We start from the raw sequence: 22,744 nt of genomic DNA, 5'->3' as shown, positions 1-22,744 counted from the left end.
TCTACATTATGCTACTGCCACACGACGACTCGATAGTCTGGTTCGACGCTATCTACGTAGAAACCATTCATGTATGGACTCGGCAAGATTTCACCTAGCTGGAATAAAATGTGGTAAAATAATTAAATAATTAATTCATAAACTGGTCCTCCCAAAAAAAGAGTGTGTGTTCTGTGTACTTATGTTTATGTACACGCGTTAGAAGTTATACTTCTTTGGCGTATGGAAAAAATACTAGAATATGCAACTTGAATATAGTTATCAATTTTCATACCACTTAGAACTAACTTCATGCTGTTAAATTTAGGTGTCGGTGCGCGCGAGTCGTAAAAATTCACTCTCATAATTTTTCTCCATCGCGCCAAAAGAAGTATAACTTCAAAAACATAATGTTTGATTGTACATTTATTAAGCGTTTGTTCAAAAATATACATCTAAAAAGTATATCTGAGTTGTGGGGTCGGGGGTATGAACTGACTGTACAAATAGGTCCTTTTGTGTTTTTATGGAAGTGATTTAATAAACACAAGAACTAGGATAAGGATAATTATAATCACATGTAAGATGTGAAATGACTGTTATTAACACATGCAATAATATATTTTAACATCCTGTATGAGATAGTTTCGTTCATTTAAAGTAGGTACTGATTGTCATTTCCTTATTCTAATCTGGCAACTGAGCCTACATTAAGGGCGTTCACAAAATAAAAAACTGTTTTACTACATATCACAGATTTTATTCATAAACTTAAATATTAAATTACAGTCTTCACTTAAAACAAGAACTTCTTAAAATTAATAATGAGATTTTAAAATTGTATTTATTTTTCAAAACAAAAAATCTACAAATCTATTATAGAAAATATGTACATAGTTTTTTATATATTAAGCTCTATAAAGTTTTATTTCCTTAAACATAATAGATAATCACACTATAACCTGTAATAAAATTCATTGACAAAATTTTGAGCAATATTTATTCATAAGGCACATAGGATCGGATGCCAATATATATATCCATCTCTGTCTAACCCACTGAAATTATGTTAGCTAGAGCGAGAAAAGATGCTGACAAATTTGTTGTAGAATTTACATTTTTATCTTATTTGTGTAAGGAAGGGACAGATTCATACTTGAATTATTGTTTTCTTGATGCATTAAAAAATATTTATGAGCTTATGAAAATAACTGGAATATCTATATTAACCTTTTCCTAAAAATAATGTCTTATTGATGAAAGTGAGGTAAACACAACATTCAAGTATGTGATTGGCCTAATTCAAGAATTTTATTTCTTCTATCTAAATTCTAAATAAACTAAATAAAAGGGTACTGTCCCCAATTCACGATTATTTCTATGGTTGAGACAAGTAGAATTATTTACACATCTCCCCTCTGTTTAACACATTTTTAATATTTGAAAAGTCACGTTATTACTATCAACCATAAAGTCTACGATGTGAAAAAGAGATAAAAAAGATTCCTCTCACCCTATCTAACACCATAGGGGGCTTTTCGATAATGTGCGAGTATAATATGTGTAGCGAGGCATATGTTTGTAAAAATCCAATAAAATCTCTTCAACAGCTAAACTCTACAAACTTCAAACTAATTGAGGCGATATGATTGTTTATTTACAAACACATTCCTCGCTATACATCCTCGCGCATTATTGGTGGAAATGAGCAACCTTCTTTTCTTTTGTTCTTTAAACGCAAACTGTCGAATTAAATGTTGTCATCGAAAAAAAAAACATTTCTAAACCATTGTTCTAAACTCCCGCCCTGTTCCACCATTCAAATGTCTACAATAAAGCGCAAAAAGCGCTGTACATCATATATTATCGCTGCGTACTGCGCGTGCGTGCAGCGCTTTCATCTGCCAATGGCGTCGTTTCATGCCCGACGATGTGACATTCTGTAAGAGATATTGTACAATTGAAAATAGACCGAATGTCATTGGTAATACGGATGACATTCGGAAGAACTGGTGTTGTGTGTATTTTGTAATAAATTGTAATTTGTCTTTTTGGCGTCTAGATATTATTGTCATATTTACATAAAATTAAGTAAATAATTATCTTCAATGGGAATTTTACTCAAAGTGTGGAAATAGTTGTTAGTTCTATGGGTGATATTTTAGTGTAGATTTTTAGAATGTTGTCATCTCAAGAATTTTAATGCTAATGAAAGAGAGAGATATACTTAAAAATACAGTTTTTAAATTATTCAGTTTTTACCTCCATTGCGCTAGAGTGTGAGAAAATTAATTTATATAAAATTCATGACAAAGGCAAAAGCGTTTAAGTTTTAATAGATTAGTTGTGAATCAATTGACTAGTGAAACCCAAATCTCATCGTCGCTGGCCTATTTGATCTGTAGTAGATCATATTATATTATATTTATTAGTGTTACAATTTTCCTACTCTGTCGTGATTTAGGGCAGCGTCGTTCGTGGCTAAAGAGCCCGATTCTGGAGCGACAATAACGCCCATCAGTCTTACACTTATATGAACTACTAGCTTACCGCCCGCGGCTTCGCTCGCTTTTCTAAAACCTAATAAATTATATACCTACTAAAACCTTCTTCTTGAATCACTCTATCTATTAAAAAAAACCGCATCAAAATCCGTTGCGTAGTTTTAAAAATATAAGCATACAAAGGGACAGAGAAAGCGACTTTGTTTTATACTATGTAGTGATTTTATATTCTATGATAAAATTGAAATGTAAAATATTGTAAAATACTATAAACTTTATAGTATCAAAAGGTATTGAAATACAGCAAAGATTAAATGGAAATAAGTATAATTAACGATTTAGTTTGTCTAAAACTGGAATTTTACGCTTTAATTTGTTCTTTTATAATATGCTACAGCCTCTTGAGTCTTGACCATGGTTCCCTACACGTACACAATACCTGCCTTATGACACGTAGTATTGTTATGATTAATTAATTTTATTTGTATCCAAAAAATATTTAGGGCCGATTTTTCAATCCTTGGTTAAAACTTATCCGTCCAATAAAGTATTATACGAACATTTTAAAATGTCACCTGTAAATTGTCAAATACGGACAATTAGAATACATTTTTGAAATGGTAGTGTAATAACTCAGGCCCCGGAATCACAGACACAATAGAAAATCTATTGTGTCGTGTACCGATCGAGCCGCTTGGGGCTCAATGGGTACGTTATGGATACGTTATTCGATGAATAAGTTTTAACCAACGATTGAAAAATCAGCCCTAAATATTGTATTCAGCTTATCTGTCAGTTAAAATAATGTATCATGTATGAAAATATGCGTTGTTTAATAGGCAATCAGTGACTTTACCAACTTGTATAAAATGTTGCGAATGATTCTTTAAAATAAAGGTGTATAGATGTACTTTGTCAAGATGTATGTTTGTTGTTATTCCCTAAAAGTGCGGATCGAAATCTCTGGACAACCATAGCGGCTAGTTTTGAGTCATGCAAGTGTCTACTGTCTATATATATGTTACTTGTCAGCTCAGAATCGTTTTAATTAGTTCCTTATCTTATTAAATAAACATATTTAATGTTATTTTAGACAATTATTATTAATTTTGTGTTATAATAAATCTCGCTCTAGCGTCAAATCTTTAAAAAATTGAACTAAGAATCCAATGCAATGCATACCTAATATTTAATCACTATAATTCATTAATAACTTAATCAATTTCAAGCTTAATTAAACTAATAATTACGAGAAACAGCATTGTTTTAGCTTCTAATTAGAAATGCGTAATTAGGTCACGTTAGTTATTCATTATAAACTATTTTAAGTTATGCATCAAAATAACCGAATCTAATCTATTCATATGATTAACTAGCTGTGCTCCGCGGTTTTACCCGCAGTGCTCCGCTCCTGTTGGTCTTAGCGTGATGATATATAGCCTTCCTCGATAAATGGGCTATCTAACACCGAAATAATTTTTCAAATTGGACCAGTAGTTCACGAGTTTAGCGCATCAAACAAACAAACATTTCAGCTTTATAATATTAGTATAGAAAAAACAATTATGAAAAAAAAATTACTTTGTAACGTCTTCAATCTACCCACATTTTCTACGTGTTCAAAACTACCAATGTATTTCTTAAATCACATTAAACTCAGTAAACAATTTACTTCCTATACATAAATATTCCACTTTACAACAGTTTATTAATATCATTATCTATAAAAAACAAATCTATACAAAAACAGTTGTTTATAATGTGAACGCCCTCAGTCGCGACTAAACATAGATAAAAAAAAATGTCTTACAAAACCCAAGATAAACTAAATATAAGAAATAGCACGTGACTAAACAATGTACAATTTGTATGTTAAACACGAATTAGTTGATAATTTTAATGAGAATAGTATGAGAGAAATGAAAGTACTACCCGTGCTCATTAAAATGGCGTATTATTAGAATTTTTTTTTGCACGACGATGCGAAGCATCAGAGAGTGCTTTACGATCGAAAAATTTTTTTCGCCTCATTTTTGCAGCTATTCTTATTATTATAGCCTTGTTAGTTCACGGAATCAAGATATTTTGCATACTATTGTCGAGATAATTTAATGGAGATTAATCCCATACTTTTTAAAAATTGATTTACTTCAATAGAATTGGAAAAAAACACCGAAATAGGTCAAAAAATTTTCCTGTCCGTCATGTGTGAAACCTGAAAACACTATAACTTGTGAAAAAATCCATCATTTGAGTTAAATTTTTTTTTAAATATTCTAATCGACGATTGTAGGTCACTGAATGCGAATGATTAATTAATTCAGTGTCGTTTAATTGCAATTAATAAAAAACGAAAACTACAAGACTGTATATCTATATACTTATATATATATATATATATATATATATATATATATAGATATCTCCATGGGCACTATGTTGATCAAACGTGCCATATAGTTAGTAATTATTTGATCCGTTTTCACTTGTTGATCCGGTTGGTATTTGTGGATCCATTGCCAAACCACCGTCCGTATGTGGATCCGAACGGAGCCACAAGTGTAACCATCAGTAATAATAATAATTACGTGCTTTTTATACAAATCCACCTTTTTTGCGTTTTAGCTCTTGTTGATCCGATTCAAATGAGCCAATCAGAGCCCACCGAGCTCAGCCATTGGTCGCTTGCGGCCTTAGCCATTTGAAGTTTTAAAGATATTTATTCCCATTATAGAAACGTATGTTGCCGTTCGCCTTCCATAATTTGTTCGGATCTTCGGGAGGGCAAGATAACTAGCTCGTCTATTAGGATAGTGGCAATTTGATGTTGAGATTATAATATTTGTATTTATGTTTTTATGTAGCGCTTTGCGGATGAACATACACGTATTATAAAAGTATAATTGTTTTAAATTCATTATTTTAGTGTCGTCGTAGATTTTATTTGTAGAAGTTAAAAAAGGATAGTTAAAGATAGTTTTAATGATTTTATTTTGTAAAATTTGGAGTGGCGCTAATTTATTTTTGTAAGCACTCCCCCATACTTCTATTAGGTGAGGCTTTACTAACGTGTTGTAGATGGTGTGGCGTAATTTATGAGGAATGCAAGAAGTAATATTACGCAGAGATCTAAGAAGTGCTGATAATTTATTTTTTAGGTGGTCGATGTGATAATTCCATTTTAGAGAGCTGTCGATTCGCAAACCTAGGTATTTCTCGTGGGTCTTATGTTCTAATACAACACCGTTAATTTTAAGTGGAGCGTGTGGTGGAATAATTTTGTTATGAGCTTTGAATTTAATATAACATGTTTTAGATATATTTATTTTTAGTAGATTGCATTGAAACCATTTATTTAATTTATTTAAATCATTTTGTGCTTGCGCTATCATGTCATGTATAGAGGGACCAAAATAAAACAGACAGGTGTCATCCGCATAAATCTTGTAAATTATTAATATAAATTAAAAAGAGCAATGGGCCTAGAATCGTACCTTGTGGTATGCCATATGTAATTGGTAAGGGAATGCTATCGTGGTTATTTATTTTAACTATTTTTGATCGATTTTTTAAATATGATTTCAGCATATCTAGTGCTTTACAATTAATGTTAATGGATGCTAATTTCTTCATTAAAAGTTCGTGAGTAACGGTATCGAAGGCCTTTTGTAGGTCAATAAACACTCCCAAAACTATATTTTTTGCGTCAATGTTCTGTTTTATTTTAATAATTAGGTCCATTGTCGCTGACAGAGTGTTACTTTTTGGCTTAAATCCGTATTGATGCACTGAAATAAAATTAAATGAGTCTAAATATTTTTCTAATCTCGTGTGTAAGATCTTCTCCAATATTTTTGACAATACTGGCAAAACCGATATTGGCCTATAGTTACCAGGTTCAAATTTTGAGCCACTCTTATAGATAGGAGTTACCTTCGCTATTTTAAAACGTCCGGTCGTTAACGAGTCCGGAAAACGTCCTTGACTTATGGCTTGGTTAAAACAGTCGCTTAAGGTATGATTTAATTTTTTTTGATGCATTTAATTGCTGTTGTAGTAATACCATCAAGACCTGTACTACAGTTTGAATTAAGGTTATTTATAATTATATATTTTTACTGGCTTCGGTAGGTCTGAACTTATTAGTGAGATAATTTTTAAAATTTCGTATTTGTATTTAGATATCCTCTCCTCTGAGTCATAAAATGTTGATTCTGGGAAACCAGCAAAAATTACATTTTTTTCGCGGCTCTTTCTGTCCCGTAGTTCCTTGATTAAGTGTTCATTTATATGAAGTTGATTTTTAGACGTAAAACCCGATGGATTGGCTGTCTGATTTATTGATTGAAGATTTAATTCCAGTGATTTTATTTTACACTCACCCTGGTTGATCTGGGATTCTAATTGAGAAATAGTACTGGTCAAAGATCCGAATATAAGTCGAAATGCAACGGCGTGATAATAGAATGAGACCAATTTTATAATAAATTTAGTGTATTAAAAAATGTGTTAAAAATGGGTTGACTGGGAAAATCCTGGACAGGACACTCATATTTACTCCGCAATGGATAATTTGTGCAGGAATATGAGTCGACATTTGTTTGACCTAAATCTAACATTTTAATTATTTTATCAGATCGATATCAGAATAGGGCAAAGGCGAACGCTACACGTCAATAAATATTATGATAATTATCTTGATATTTACTGATGATTCAAGAGGTAGGTTGTTATTTGTAGGATGCGTACTACTTGAGAATTATCACCGTCACTGTATGACGAAAGGTTCGTCCAAATATCTATCTTTTTAGGGTTCCGTATTTTTAGTTCCACAACGTTTTCTATAAGTATTCAATGAAATTCAATTGAGATTCAATTGAATTACGGTCGACTTCTTCAACTTCCATAAAACTCTTTTTTGCTAGCCCTAATTTCATATCCCTATGTCAATGTCATGCAAGTGCATATAAATGGAACAGATCAACATACGACTTATGATTTGGTATATAAAACGGAGTCAAGAAGTGTTTGAGCATTTCAAAATTTGAACCGTTACGGAAGTCGAGTTCGTCTAGTCTAGGCGGATTTAGCAATGTATGGAACGTTATACCTAACTATAATATATTTGTGTACGGAGCCAACAAATACTGTAGTGTTTACGAAAAATTAATCTACGTTACTTAATATACAGTTTTGTTTTGTCGGATCAAATAAAGCTGTAATTTTGATAATATAAATGGATCTGATCAACATACGACTTTGGATTTGGTATATAAAACGGAGCCAACAAGTGTTTATGGGTTTCTGAATTTCGGCCGTTACGGAGTCGATTCAGTTCGAGATCTTAGCAATAAAAATGTTGAGTATATCGATTTCTCCATGAATACGTTTGGCAACGTCGCTGAAATATTTGCGCCGTTGTCACTCCGGGCAAGATCTATGCAACCGGAGTCGAGTAATATCGGGGAAAAGGTGGAGTCAGGAATGCACGGCAGTCGGGCTGGATCAACTTAGTGCCCAAGTTGGTATTTATATATATATATATATGCCCAAGTTGGTATTTATATATATATATATATATATATATATATATATAAATACCAACTTGGGCACTAAGTTGATCCAGCCCGACTGCCGTGCATTCTTTACTCCACCTTTTCCCCCTTATTACTCGACTCCGGTTGCATAGATCTTGCCCGGAGTGGCAACGGCGCAAATTTTTGGGCGACGTTGCCAAACATATTCATTCAGAAATTGATGTACTCAACATTTTTATTGCTAAGATCTCGAACTGAATCGACTCCGTAACGGCCGAAATTCAGAAACCCATAAACACTTGTTGGCTCCGTTTTATATACCAAATCCAAAGTCGTATGTTGATCAGATCCATTTATATTATCAAAATTACAGCTTTATTGGATCCGACAGAACGAAACTGTATATTAAGTAACGTAGATTAATTTTTCGTAAACACTACAGTACTTGTTGGCTCCGTACACAAACATATTATAGTTAGTTAATGTTCCATACACTTCTAAATCCGCCTAGACTAGACGAACTCGACTCCGTAACGGTTCAAATTTTGAAATGCTCAAACACTTCTTGACTCCGTTTTATATACCAAATCATAAGTCGTATGTTGATCTGTTCCATTTATATGCACTTGCATGACATTGACATGGGGATATGAAATTAGGGCTAGCAAAAAATCTCCTGAGTTTTTTGGAAGTTGAAGAAGTCGACCGTAATTCAATTGAAACTTATAGAAAACGTTGTGAAACTAAAAATACGGAACCCTAAAAATATAGATATTTGGACGAACCTTTCGTCATACAGTGACGGTGATAATTCTCAAGTAGTATGCATCCTACAAATAACAACCTACCTCTTGAATCATCAGTAAATATCAAGATAATTATCATAATATTTATTGACGTGTAGCGTTCGCCTATGCCCTGATTCTGAAATCAATCTGATAAAATAATTAAAATGTTAGATTCAGGTCAAACAAATGACGACTCATATTCCTGCACAAATTATCCATTACGGAGTAAATATGAGTGTACGCAGATCGCCAACACGTTTAACGAGCAGTGGTGCAGTGGGTACTGCCGGTGGATCGCATCCCGATCTATGGAAGCTAAGTTCGTTTTCTACGAGTTCTACGCCAACTGATACTCAAAATATTACTTACAGAAAACGGAAACAACCGCTAGAACAAGATTGCAGATTTAGTGATGATCTGAAGGATATTCGGTCGGAGTTGAGCCGTATTAGTACATTACTTGAAAAATATGTATGCTCAAATGAACAAATAGTAAACAAAATTCATGAAAACATTTCTGAGGTAAAAACACAAATTACCGAATTTAAATCGTCCAACGAACAATCTTTGAATTTAATTCGCCAAAATACGAATCAAATCAATGAAATTAAGTCATCAGCATGTATGATAATTACTGAACAAAACATATTGAAGAGTACTATTTCTCAATTAGAATCCCACATAAACCAGGGTGAGAGTAAAATAAAATTACTGAAATTAAATCTTCAATCAATAAATCAGTCAGCCATGAGCCAACCCATCGGGTTTTACCTACGTCTAAAAATCAACTTCATATAAATTAAAACTTAATCAAGGAACTACGGGACAGAAAGAGCCGCAAAAAAATGTAATTTTTGCTGGTTTCCCAGCATTGACATCTTATAACTCAGAGGAGAGGAAATCTAAAGACAACTACGAAATTTTAAAAATTACCTCACTAATAAGTTCAGACCTACCGAAGCCAGTAAAAATATATAATTATAAATAAGCTTAAAAACTTACTTAGAACTGTAGTACAGGTCTTGATGGTATTACTACAAAAGCAATTAAATGCATCAAAGAAAAATTAATAATACCTTAAGCGACTGTTTTAACCAAGCCATAATTCAAAGACGTTTTCCGGACTCGTTAAAAATAGCGAAGGTAACTCCTATCTATAAGAGTGGCTCAAAATTTGAACCTGGTAACTATAGGCCAATTTCAGTTTTGCCAGTATTGTCAAAAATATTGGAGAAGATTTTACACACGAGATTAGAAAAATATTTAGACTCATTTAATTTTATTTCAGTGCGTCAATACGGATTTTAGCCAAAAAGTAACACTCTGTCAGCGACTATGGACCTAACTATTAAAATAAAACAGAACATTGACGCAAACAATATAGTTTTGGGAGTGTTTATTGACCTACAAAAGGCCTTCGATACCGTTTCTCACGAACTTTTAATAAAGAAATTAACATCCATTAACATTAATGGTAAGTCACTAGATATGCTGAAATCATATTTAAAAAATCGATAAATATTTCACAAATAGTTAAAATAGATAACCACGATAGCATTCCCTTACCAATTACATGTGGCATACCACAAGGTTCGATTCTAGGCCCATTGCTTTTTTTAATTTATATTAATAAATTACAAGATTTAAAGCTAAATGGTCACCTAACACTTTATGCGGATGACACTTGTCTGTTTTATTTTGTTCCCTCTATACATGACATGATAGCGCAAGCACAAAATGAATTAAATAAATGGTTTCAATGCAATCTACTAAAAATAAAAATATCTAAATTCAAAGCTCATAAGTCATAACAAAATTATTCCACCACACGCTCCACTTAAAATAAACGGTGTTGTATTAGAACATAAAACCCACGAGAAATACCTAGGTTTGCGAATCGGCAGCTCTCTGAAATGGAATTATCACATCGACCACCTAAAAAATAAATTATCAGCACTTCTTAGATCTCTGCGTAATATTACTTCTTGCATTCCTCATAAATTACGCCACACCATCTACAACACGTTTAAACGTGTAAAGCCGCACCTAATGTATTTAATAGAAGTATGGGGGAGTGCTTACAAAAATAAATTAGCGCCACTCCAAATTTTACACAATAAATTCATTAAAACTATCTTTAACTATCCTTTTTTAACTTCTACAAATAAAATCTACGACGACACTAAAATAATGATTTTAAAACAATTATACTTTTATAATACGTGTATGTTCATTCGCATAGCGCTACATAAAAACATAAATACAAATATTATAATCTCAACATCAAATCGCCACTATCCTAATAGACGAGCTAGCTATCTTGCCCTCCCGAAGATCCGAACAAATTATGGAAGGCGAACGGCAACATACGTTTCTATAACGGGAATAAATGTCTTTAAACCTTCAAATGGCTAAGGCCGCAAGCGACCAATGGCCGAGCTCGGTGGGCTCTGATTGGCTCATTTGAATCGGATCAACAAGAGCTAAAACGCAAAAAAGGTGGATTTGTATAAAAAGCACGTAATTATTATTATTACTGATGGTGACACTTGTGGCTCCGTTCGGATCCACATACGGACGGTGGTGTGGCAATGGATCCACAAATACCAACCGGATCAACAAGTGAAAACGGATCAAATAATTACTAACTATATGTATAGATATCTATATATATATCTATATATAGATATATATCTATATAGATATCTATATATATATATATATTTTTATATTTCATAATTAAATGAGCATTATGAGTCGTGCACTTTTGGATTTTCCAAATATTATGTATTCTGATAAGGGGTTATACGAGTTATAGCATGCATGGAGTGTGTTAAATTATTATATGTTTTATTTCATGGCTGCAACGATTATTATTAGATTCAGACAAATATATACTCACACATTTATATATTTTTTTTGGTTTTGATGTGTGCGACCGGAAAATAAAATTCTAACTTTTACAACTCCTTCTTTACATGATCGTAAAATAATATCAAATCAATGCAGCCATTTTAAAAATTGATATGTGTAAACTCATTAAATAGTGACACGAATGATGGACTAATTAATTGTTTTGGTAAATATACAAAATAAACTTACCACATTTGATGCAACTTTGACTGTTTGCAATTCGACTGCACTGGGTTGTTCATCATCATCGTTAGTTACTTGGCCTGAAAAATATAGTATAAAATTGTTGATTCATGATTTACTTTTCATACGTTTCTGTCCGTACTTACGTCCATTGAACGTTTTTGTCCGTTAGGACATTTATACAATTTATAAAAAAAAATTTTTTTTCATCTGCTTTGCATGTATACTACACATTTTTTTAAATTAATAATAAATGCCGGTGTCAATAAAGATTCTAGATATTGTAGTAATTGGATATCGTAGATAGTCTAGATTTGGATTTATACAAAAAAGTTTTCGTAAGTTTTCCTTTTTAAAGTTGCTTTGTTATAATATCGACTAAAATATAATTGGTGATAAGAATTAACGTCATTATAACAATCAAAACATAATTGAACATCCATACTTATATTATAAATGCAAAAGTAACTCTGTCTGTCTGTCTGTTACTCAATCACGCCTTAACTACTGAAAAAATTTGCATGAAATTTGGTATAGAGATATTTTAATACCCGAGAAAGGACATAGGATAGGTTTTATCCCGGAAACCCCACGGGAATGGGAACTATGTGGGTTTTTCTTTGTCTGCGCGGGCGACGCCGCGGGTGGAAAGCTAGTATTATATTATAGCTTACATCCAAAAATTCCACACGATTTACTATATCTATATTAATAAAATTCTCCGTAATAATAATAGACGATAACCCAAATTAACTGTCACTTCCGAATGATATATTTTTATCACTTGTTTTGAAAAAAGTGAACATTAATCGCCTCATCCTATTTGGATGTTAACGACCTGCATGTTTCTGTTAGATATTTTTTATAGTGAAACTTTTATTACATCGTCTCAAACTTTTTGGTCTGTGTAGCGCAAGTCGCGTGACGCACGATACGTACGATAATTATCGTACAAATACGAAAATTTTTAGTTAAATGTCTATAGTCTGACGAAAAGTTTCACTTTTACCGTGGTTTCATAAAACCACACAATTTTTTTTTTTTTATTACAACTAAGTAATATATTTTGCCAATATTTTTTTATTAAAACTACTATATTGAGCTACAAATACAAATAATTTGACTAGCATTACTAAAATAATCATTAATTTAAAAAATATACTTAAACTCATTAAATTACTAGCTTCCGCCTGCGACTCCGTCCGCGCGGATTTCGGTCTTCGCGTGGATGGTTTATTTCTCCATTTTGAGTAACTCTGACAATGACATCTTATAAAAAAAAATTAATCACATATTTGGGTTTGGTATCGATCCAGTAACACTACACTATGCTATTTATTTTTTCAATATTTCCAATGTACAGAATTGACCCTTCTACAGATTTATTATATGTAAGTATAGATATATATTATCACTGATCTTTGATAAGAGTAGAAAGTTTGAATGAAATCTATCCGTTTAAAGTTGATTGTAATTAAAATCGAGTGTAAAAGAGTCGGTAAACATACAGTTGAAGTTAATTAACATATCAAACTTACCATCCGTAGGCAATGTGAGCCAGAACTGCGACCTGCACATATACCACAACCCAGGCGGTAACGTCTTCTGTCTGTCATTCCTTAACGACGCTGCTAGTATCTTAGCCGCGTCCACTAAAAGCGAGGCGCGCCAGGAGGCAGCGTATATTAGCAACATGCTCGATTGAGCGGCAGTGGAACACAGCATGGGGTATAGTGCTTGGTGTCTTCGCAAGTTGTAGAAGGATATACCTGTTGGAGAACACCCTGTATAAATAGATGATCGAAATAAATGATGCTAAAGTGAACTTCGATGTATAAAAAATTATCGAAATATGCTGTGTAAGAACTGCTGTGAACTCTGATGGATATCTTGGTTTGTAGAACACCATGTATAAAATTCAAATGTCACGGAAGTACATTTCCACTGTAAGTAATCGCAGGTAAACTGGTCTAGATGTTTTTAAATTGACATAAGGAACGTTTCGCAGAGATCCTTTGTTTAAAGTTTTACCAAACAACATTAGTGACACAAAACTCCGTTTAGGTCAACCTTTTCTTATTTAGATCGAATTTAATTTTCATTTATTTTATGGAATCACTCAATCCTTTTTTCATTTTGAATTTTATTTGATAACTAGCTGTGCCCCGCGGTTTTACAAGCAGTGTTCCGCTCCTGTTGCAGGTCTTAGGCTTTAGGCTATTAAACACCGAAACAATTTTTCAAGTCGGATCAGTAGTTCTTGCGCGTTGAAACAAATAAACAATCAAACAAACTCTTTAGCTTTATAAAATTAGCATAGATTTCAATAAATATTCGGCGAATTAAATTTTCGTCCTAATTGCACAATCTCATTACCTGGAAGCTGCCGTGTATTAACCTTAAACCTGGTGAAACACATGTATACGTGACTAGTAACTTTTACCTCAAGCTAATTACCTACATATCTTGTGTTATGCAACGGATATTACATAAAAACGTTAGATGAGGATAATCCGCGATTTAAAACTATGTATACTAGAAGGTTTAATCTCTTAGTATAGTTTTGAGCATTGATTCTAAAGCTAAGTTACCTATTTTTTCTTAAAAATCATGGTGACCATCCTTTGAGATCGAATTTGGCTATGTCAGAGGGAGTTTTTTCTGTGTATGAAGTAGATATGTAGTTAAAAAAATGTATTCTTGAATGGTATAAAAACTACTCAACCGAATTTATCCTTGAACGCGGAATCAGCGAGTAAAGTAGATTAAAAGGATTAAATTCCATGAGTTTGAATGAGACATTACTTAATTTAAAACCATAGTTCCTACTATAACGGCCCTTAATACTCGATAGCTACAATCAAGCCAGTGATAAACTAATACAGATAAACATTCGAGTGGAAACTTAGGGTACAATGTTAAGAGGTTAAGTGCACTTTATCTAACTACAATGTATTTGGCGTCTTATCGTCGCGTGATACTGGACGGTAGTTTTGAAAAACGTCTAGTCGCGAAACTTTTATCATCGGTTTAAATAAACGGCGCTTAATAAAGAGCCCAGGCTATTTATTAAACGGCTAGTTTAATCAATTGTCTGTGACGTACAGTATAGACGATTAATTATTAGATTAATTATTTGTAAAGAATTGATTCCTTTGTTTGTTATTCTTTTGACATTTTGATAATCTTCATAGATAAAGCTATAAACACACTACGTATACTGTTATTAACGCGGGTTTATCGCACTTTATCTAGCCAGTAGCCACTTCCGTTTCGCTCACATTTTGTGTTATTACGATTTATTAGTTAATACATAAAAAAAAATATTGAAGTCAGTATTTATTTATTTCTGTTATCTAGTATTCTAACGGATATGTTGCCGTTGTTACACAAAATAATTCCATTTTACTTCCAAACACTATCACTACATAGTATAAAACAAAGTCGCTTTTTCTGTCCCTGTGTTCCTTTGTATGCTTAGGTAAATCTTTAAAACTACGGAACGGATTTTGATGCGGTTTTTTTTTAATACACAATAGTGATTCAATAGGAAGGTTTTAGTGTATAATTTATTAGGTTCGAGACAAAGCGGGCGAAGCCGCGGGCAGTAAGCTAGTTTTTTTATAATTTTGAAACATCCTGTATATAAATACTAACTGCCATAAATCATTTACATAGTACCTACGCCTGATTAACCTTGTTTGACCGCAACCGAGTGCAACGCATCGATAGGTGCCTTTATCATGACTAACAACATAAAGATAATTATTTATTTTATTTATTACATATGATATTATGTACTTTTTTCCGTAAACATCTATGATGTTTTATCTCTCCTAGCAAAAACTGAATAAATAAAATCAATCGCGGAAAACTTAATAATGAGCAACAAATCGAATTATTTTTCATTTTGTGTCTGTCATGTCCCATACTCATAGTCATAATGCAAGTTTATATGCTGTCGACGAGATCCTACGCGGCATGCGGTGTCATAAAACGGTCGTTAAACGCGCCAGTGATGTCAGTCATAAGGGTTGTGCTTGCGTTTGAATCAATCTCGGACGCTCAAAAAACTGATTAAAATTATTAAATCTATACTAATATTATAAAGCTGAAGAGTTTGTTTGTTTGTTTGAACGCACTAATCTCGGGAACTACTGGTCCGATTTGAAAAATTCTTTCGGTGTTAGATAGCCTATTTATCGAGGAAGGTTATAGGCTATATTTCATCACGCTACGGGCAGCAGGAGTGGAGCCACGGGGGTGAAACCGCGCGGAGCAGCTAGTAGCTATATATAATTAACCTAGGTAAAGAAATCGATATAAAACAAAATTAAAAATAAAATAGTAAATACAGACAATAAAATTATTAAAAAAAAATGTTGTGTGGTTTTATGAAACCACGTTAAAAGTGAAACTTTTTTTCACACTACAGACATTTAACTAAAAATTATCGTACGTATCGAGCGTCACGCGACATGCGCTACACAGACCAAAAAGTTTGAGACGATGTAATAAAAGTTTCACTTTAATAACCAAAAAAATATTACAAAAGTATTCTAACGGATATTTTGTCCTTGTTGTTGCCACACGAAATAATTCCATTTTACTTCCAAACATTTTTTTTTATAATTTTGAAACACCCTGTATATAACTAGTAACTACCATAAATCATAAACATATGCCTGATTAACCTTGTTTGACCGCAACCGAGTGCAACGCATCGACAAACGCCTTTATCATGACTAACAACATAAAGATAATTATCTATTTAATTTATTACATTTTATGATATGTACTTTTTTCCGTAAACATCTATGATGATGATCTATAGCTACTAGAAAAAACTTTATAAATAAAATCAATCGCGGAAAACTTAATAAAAAAACAACAAATCGAATTATTTCATAATTATTTTTCATCTTGTGTATGTTATGTCCCATATTCGTAATGCAATTTATATGCTAGTAAATAAGTGTGTGTGTGTGTGTGTGTGTGTGTGTGTGTGTGTGTGTGTGTGTGTTCGGGCGTGGGTGTACGTGGGTGTGTGTGTGGGGTGCGATGACGTCACTCACCCTGCGCCCGCCGGTTCAAGTAGAACTCGAGCGTGCCCCGCCACATGTCTACGCGCACGCCCACGATGCTGCCCCTGCAGAAGCCGGGCGACTCTCGCATCTCTGTAGCGTTGTGTTTCACAGCCCCCGTGTATGAGAGACCGTACGATTCGCCATCTTGGCCTAAAAGGGATGTGAACTCGAAGTTCGTTGTGTTCACTTTGTTTGTACCGAGGCCTACCATCTGTGGAAGGAGGGATTATATTTTTATTATTAACTTAGATTATGTAACAATTTATATTAAATGTCGAAAAACAAACTCTTAAAATTTGGGAATAAATTTATCGGGCATTGGTAGTTGTAAGCCTTCAAACATAGATATGTATGTAGATAAATAAAATAAATAAATATTTCGGGACAAATTTCACACACGGCACGATCTGATCCCATACTAAGCTTTCGCTTGTGTTATGGAAACCAGATGGCTGATAAACATACATATATATAATTTTAAATAAATACTTATAAAGATAATTAACACCCAGACACAGAGCAAACATCTATGTTCACCACGCAAATATTTGCCCCGGGTGGGGATCGAACCCACGACCTCTGGCTTGGAAGACAGGGCCACTACCAACCAAGCCAATCGGCCAGTCAAGATAACAATATTGAGTACGTTCGTGTAAACATAAATACGAAAAAAACAAGCAAAAATACAAATAATCCTTGTTTTGATAATTTGACAAAATAATTCTCGTAATTTTTATCTATTTTAAAAACACTCAAGTAACGAGATTACGAATGATAAAATAATATAACGCTCTATTTAAATTCACAACCATAACAATGCTCTGCGTTTAATGTTTATTATCTTATCTTTTAATTGTTAATGACTCAAATTTGTTGAGGTTGTTAAACCTAGATTATACTACTAAGCTAGATTATAGGTTAAACACCTAGTACTACTATTTATTACGCATAATACTCATGGAGCGATAATATAACAATAAAAAAACGACGTGTGGCACTCGGGGACTGCCGCGGTAAAGCTTATTGCATGCTATGCCTTCAAGCCACACCTCCGCCCGTCGGAGTGGGGAGCGTGAGGTTTTTTCGTTACGGAATTTCTCGATTCGGTCCCCGCGCTCTAGGCCCGCGATAGAAGCTATGCAATAGCTTAACAGTTAATAAACGAAAGCTATATTAAAATTAACAAAATATTGAAATTTTAGGTAAAAAATATTAGCTTTAAAGGTGCTTTTCCACTTACAAACTATTGATTCTTTAAAAAACATATCCCCACTATGCATAATGCAACCTCGCACATCTCTGGTGGAAAATTATTTCATTATCATCATTGAGAACAATATCTTTGACCGTCAACATAATCCATATTCAACCTTTTGATTGTGTAAGTTATGGAAAAAGTATTTTTATTTTTTCCATAACTTTGTTTGAAATACAGTTGATAATAAATAATAATTAACCATCAATATTAAACAATATTAAACTGACCGCAGATCACAGATGACAATTGAAAAAAGAAAAAATCTTTCAAATAAGGAAAGGTAGGTTAAAAACCTTTTTTGCAAAACGTGCACCTAATTATATGTGGCCACTCTTACATAATAAAATTATCAGACACTTGAACCTATCTAAAAATACTTGCATAACTAAAGACATGCTAACAAAATTGCTTCTTTCCTGGGACTATGCTAAGACTGAGCAATTTGTTCGTCTTCAACTTTTTTGAATATTTCTTGTGGCATTTGTTTAAGCCAGTGTGATTGTAATCGGTATGAAACAGGCCTTTTTCATTGACGATTGCTATGAAATCATATCAATTTTTTTTTTTATATTATGACCATCATTTTATTCTTAATTATTTTTATTTTTTTTCACTTTTGTTTAATTATTGTTTGTATGAATTTTTAATCTAATTTAATTTTTAATCTGTATTATGTTAATGTATTAAATTTAAATCTGAATTTTAAATATATGTATACCATAACATAATCGCCGCTCTGTTTATAAAATTGTTAAACATTTCACGGTCCCGCAGGACAGGCATTGCCTAGTGCGGGAACCAATGATTTTATTTCCTGTGTTTTAACGTTTTTCTTTAAGAAACTGTATTAAGCACTATTTAATGTATGTATTATGACTGATGTATACGTGTCTTAAAGAATAAATAATTTTTACTTTTTTTTTACTTTTAGGTGTTGTGTAGGTGTCTCATTTTACACAGACAAAGCCGTGGGCCTTAACTAGTATTATGCATATAAATAGCATCAAATGACCTAGATATTTCATTGTTAATTGGTGATTTATGTAAACCGCAGACGTCTGATCGCAATTAAAATGAGGAAAAATGTACAGGTGAATTAAATTAAACTTTAAAAATTAGGTAAGAACCTCTGTCTTTTCGGTAACGTCGGTTAAAATAAGTCAGTCGATTGGATAAAGCTTAATTCTACACCAAAAATTATAAAATATTTGTCGATTAATTATATAGATTTTCGAAGGAATTTAAAGAAAATGATATTTGTGTTAATTACAATTCATGTTATGTCTAACGAAGAGCGAAATATTCTACCTCGAGCATTTAATTACTTAACGGATGTCTCAATGACTAGAGAAGTGTATACAAAATTGTTAGTGAATAAATATTTTTGACTAGACTTCCGCCCGCGGCTTCAACCACGTTTTCAAAGAAAGACCCGCATAGTTCCCGTTCTTGTGGCATTTCCGGGAGAAAAAGCTTCTAGCATTCATCTTTTTCCAGGTCTTCATCTACATACCAAATTTCATTGTAATCAGTTCAGTAGTATTTGCGTGATAGAGTGTAACAAACATTCATCTATACTCGCAAACTTTCGCATTTATAATATAAGTAGGATATTGAAAAACATCTACTCACAATATCAGTACCATAAGTTTCCGTGAGTATCTTTATCTCCCAGTAGTAGTGGTAGTTGTGGAGCAGGGCTGTGTCTCCCTTTACGGCAGCAGTCCCAGAACTGTAGAACGGGTGGAACGTCACTTGCTTCTTGTCTTCGCTGACCATCACCCAGCTGGAGCCGATGCCGTTTGGCAGCTCCCATTTCCATTCGCTGACTGTAAGGATTACGAAGATTATTAGCTATAGTGACTGTAACGGTTTCCATAGGTTTATTTATATCAGGCACATGAGCAGTCTTGTTTTTCCTAATGAGATATGGTGCATTTGATAAAATATAATTGAGATAGGTATTTGCATTTGGCATTATTCATCTATCAATACAAAGACAATCTCACTGCAAAGTAGTTGAAACTAACTGTATGTGTCTAGTAACGTCGATACACAAGCTATTTCAGCCAATACAAAGACAATCTCACTACAAAGCAGTTGAAACTAAGTATGGCGAGATTCCAACTACTTCAGTGTCAGGGTCGCACGAGAGGTCACGCGTAAATCTTCAAGACAAAATATAAATGCAATATATCAACTACATAATAGTTAATACATTTTAGATCTCAACTAATATCTCTACATAGAATATAGACAAAATCGCCTTTTGCTGAATAACAAGTTTTTTATTTTTGCATTTTTAGCCAGTAGGCCAGTAGAAATCGACACAAAAAAACCCTAAATTCGCAAAGCACGATGTAGTTCTGCATTTTTGGTATGTTGTTTGGATCAGTTAGGGTGAGGTAAATCCCAATTTGCAACTTCGAAAAAGTTGTGCTCGCTGCGCACCACGTGATAAACTGCGAAAATTTTCGACTTTTTTCACTTTTTGCTCTAAAAGTCATAAACTATGCGTTTCCGACAAGTATCATTCACTACATAAATTAAGGTTATTAAATTTGCAACAATTTAAGCCTAATTACAGCTCTCTAAACCTTATAACGACTAAACTGTGGCCATTCGAAGATGGTTCATTTTTCCCGAAATATTAAAATTTGTAGTTTTGCTCCCGTTTGAAGCAAAATATTGGCAAAAACCGCTCGTTCTATGAGAAGGTCGTATAATAAAGTTGTAGTGCATTTAATTTTCTTTCATTAGAGCATAGAACAAAGTCTGTGAGACAAATAGTTCACTCACAATATCTGAAAAACAAAAAGAAGGTCCATTTATCGAGGAAGGTTATAGGCTATATATCATCACGCTAAGACCAACAGGAGCAGAACCACGCGGGTGAAACCGCAGAAAACAGCTACATAGTTATTAGTTACTAATATAATCAATAAAATTTGCTACAAAATCGGCATAAAAAACATAGAAATTGTATAAATGTATATTATAAATTATAGTGTAAATGTTCAATATGATGTTTTTATTTGGATTAGTTATTTATTTTGAGAAATAAATTTTTGTAAATATATTTTATTGCTTCCTGCAGTTAAAAAAAAATTCAAAACAAACATCATTAAACCTAATTCTAGTTAATGATAAATGTAATAAAACTAGGTATAAGTTATGGTGAGTGGCTGCACTTTGTTCTATAACTGGTGTTATGAAAAATAAACCCAATTCTAAACATAAATTGAGCATCATAATCACCTTCCTTCAGCCAGCTTAAACTTAGGATAACGGCACTGCCAGTTGTAACATATGAGCACTAATTTAAACCCTTGACCACCGAGCGGCCCAATTAGACCACAACACTATCGATTTTCTATTGTGTCTGTGATTCCGGGGGCTGAAGGATTAAAAATGAATCTAGTATATCACATTCAAGTAAAATTTTTAAATTAATTTGTATATTCAAACATTACAACAGCTTTATTTATTAATTAATCGAAATTATTATTCTATTAATATAAAATATCAATTGATAAAAATAAATAGCCAAATCAAATTATTTTATTTAAACACATCTGATTGAAACTTAATGTGACTCAATATTATTTGTATTGATAATTCATTTTCATACTTTATCATTAATTACCATAACGATCATAGAGTACAATAACGATTGTTATTTTAGTAAATCACTGACGGTGTGCTATTGTTCTATGTTAGGTGCTGATTTTATATTCAAAATAAACATACTTTCATTATCTTCTCCACAGGTACAAGATCGTTGTGTCCACGACACTGGTGCCTTTTTATTCCAGCACTGGCAGTAGGGTTTGGCACGTCGTTCGCGATCATTAGTCCGAGAAGGTGAAACTGATCGAGCCACCAGCATTGTTCCTCACTGTTCTTGCACTTTACTTGAATAATATATTCTATGTGTTGCAAGTTTCACAGATAGGTAGTTTATTATCACGTTATACAAGCACGATTAGTACATAGTGAATCATTAGATGAAATAATCAAAATTCGTATTGTTGGGGGGACAAATAGCACAATAACATCACCGAGACAAATCACACAACCACAGAGCAAGTAATCACACAACTGTCGTCTGTCAATTGTCAACACAAAATACCACAAAATACAATTTTACAAATTAATTTCTGATTTTTGCCAACTGCCAACCAGCGAATTGGCCCGTTTCCGCACGTATTTATACACATGTCCGTTATCGTTCAAAAACTTTTTATGCTAAAACATACTATTGTTTAGGTATTTATTACTTTAAAAAAAGATTTATAGGACGATTATTATGCATATATAATATTGTTTAAGTTATTGATGATACTATATAGTATATATTGTAGATTTTATCAATTAACGTCTTTTTATAATTTTTAAATCATGTTTTTTGACACGCTTCAAAAGTTTTTGAACGAAGATATAGAATTTTCCGGAAACATTCTCTCTCTACCTCGCTTCGGCCAGAACAATAGAT

General features: G+C 32.9%; 1 protein-coding gene across 2 annotated transcripts; it reads right to left on the bottom strand.

The window, feature by feature from the left end:
* LOC123695942 (SPRY domain-containing SOCS box protein 3-like) lies at nt 1-22,322 on the bottom strand. Of its 2 annotated transcripts, none has more exons than XM_045641880.1 (6): nt 22,000-22,322; nt 19,882-20,078; nt 16,980-17,202; nt 13,443-13,673; nt 11,911-11,984; nt 1-98 (listed from the first exon to the last, which is right to left on the bottom strand). In XM_045641880.1, the coding sequence occupies exons 1-6, from the start codon at nt 22,136-22,138 to the stop codon at nt 12-14; spliced, it is 951 nt and encodes a 316-aa protein (XP_045497836.1). In that variant the 5' UTR covers nt 22,139-22,322; the 3' UTR covers nt 1-11. The 2 variants fall into 2 exon arrangements, with proteins under 2 accessions (XP_045497836.1, XP_045497837.1); XM_045641881.1 differs by lacking the exon at nt 1-98 and adding an exon at nt 718-1,919.
* Nucleotides 22,323-22,744: the final 422 nt, after the last annotated feature.

The sequence above is a fragment of the Colias croceus genome, chromosome 12 (genome assembly GCF_905220415.1).
Source record: "Colias croceus chromosome 12, ilColCroc2.1".
Taxonomy (NCBI): Eukaryota; Metazoa; Arthropoda; class Insecta; order Lepidoptera; family Pieridae; genus Colias; species Colias croceus.
This window is presented reverse-complemented; position numbering and strand designations above follow the sequence as displayed.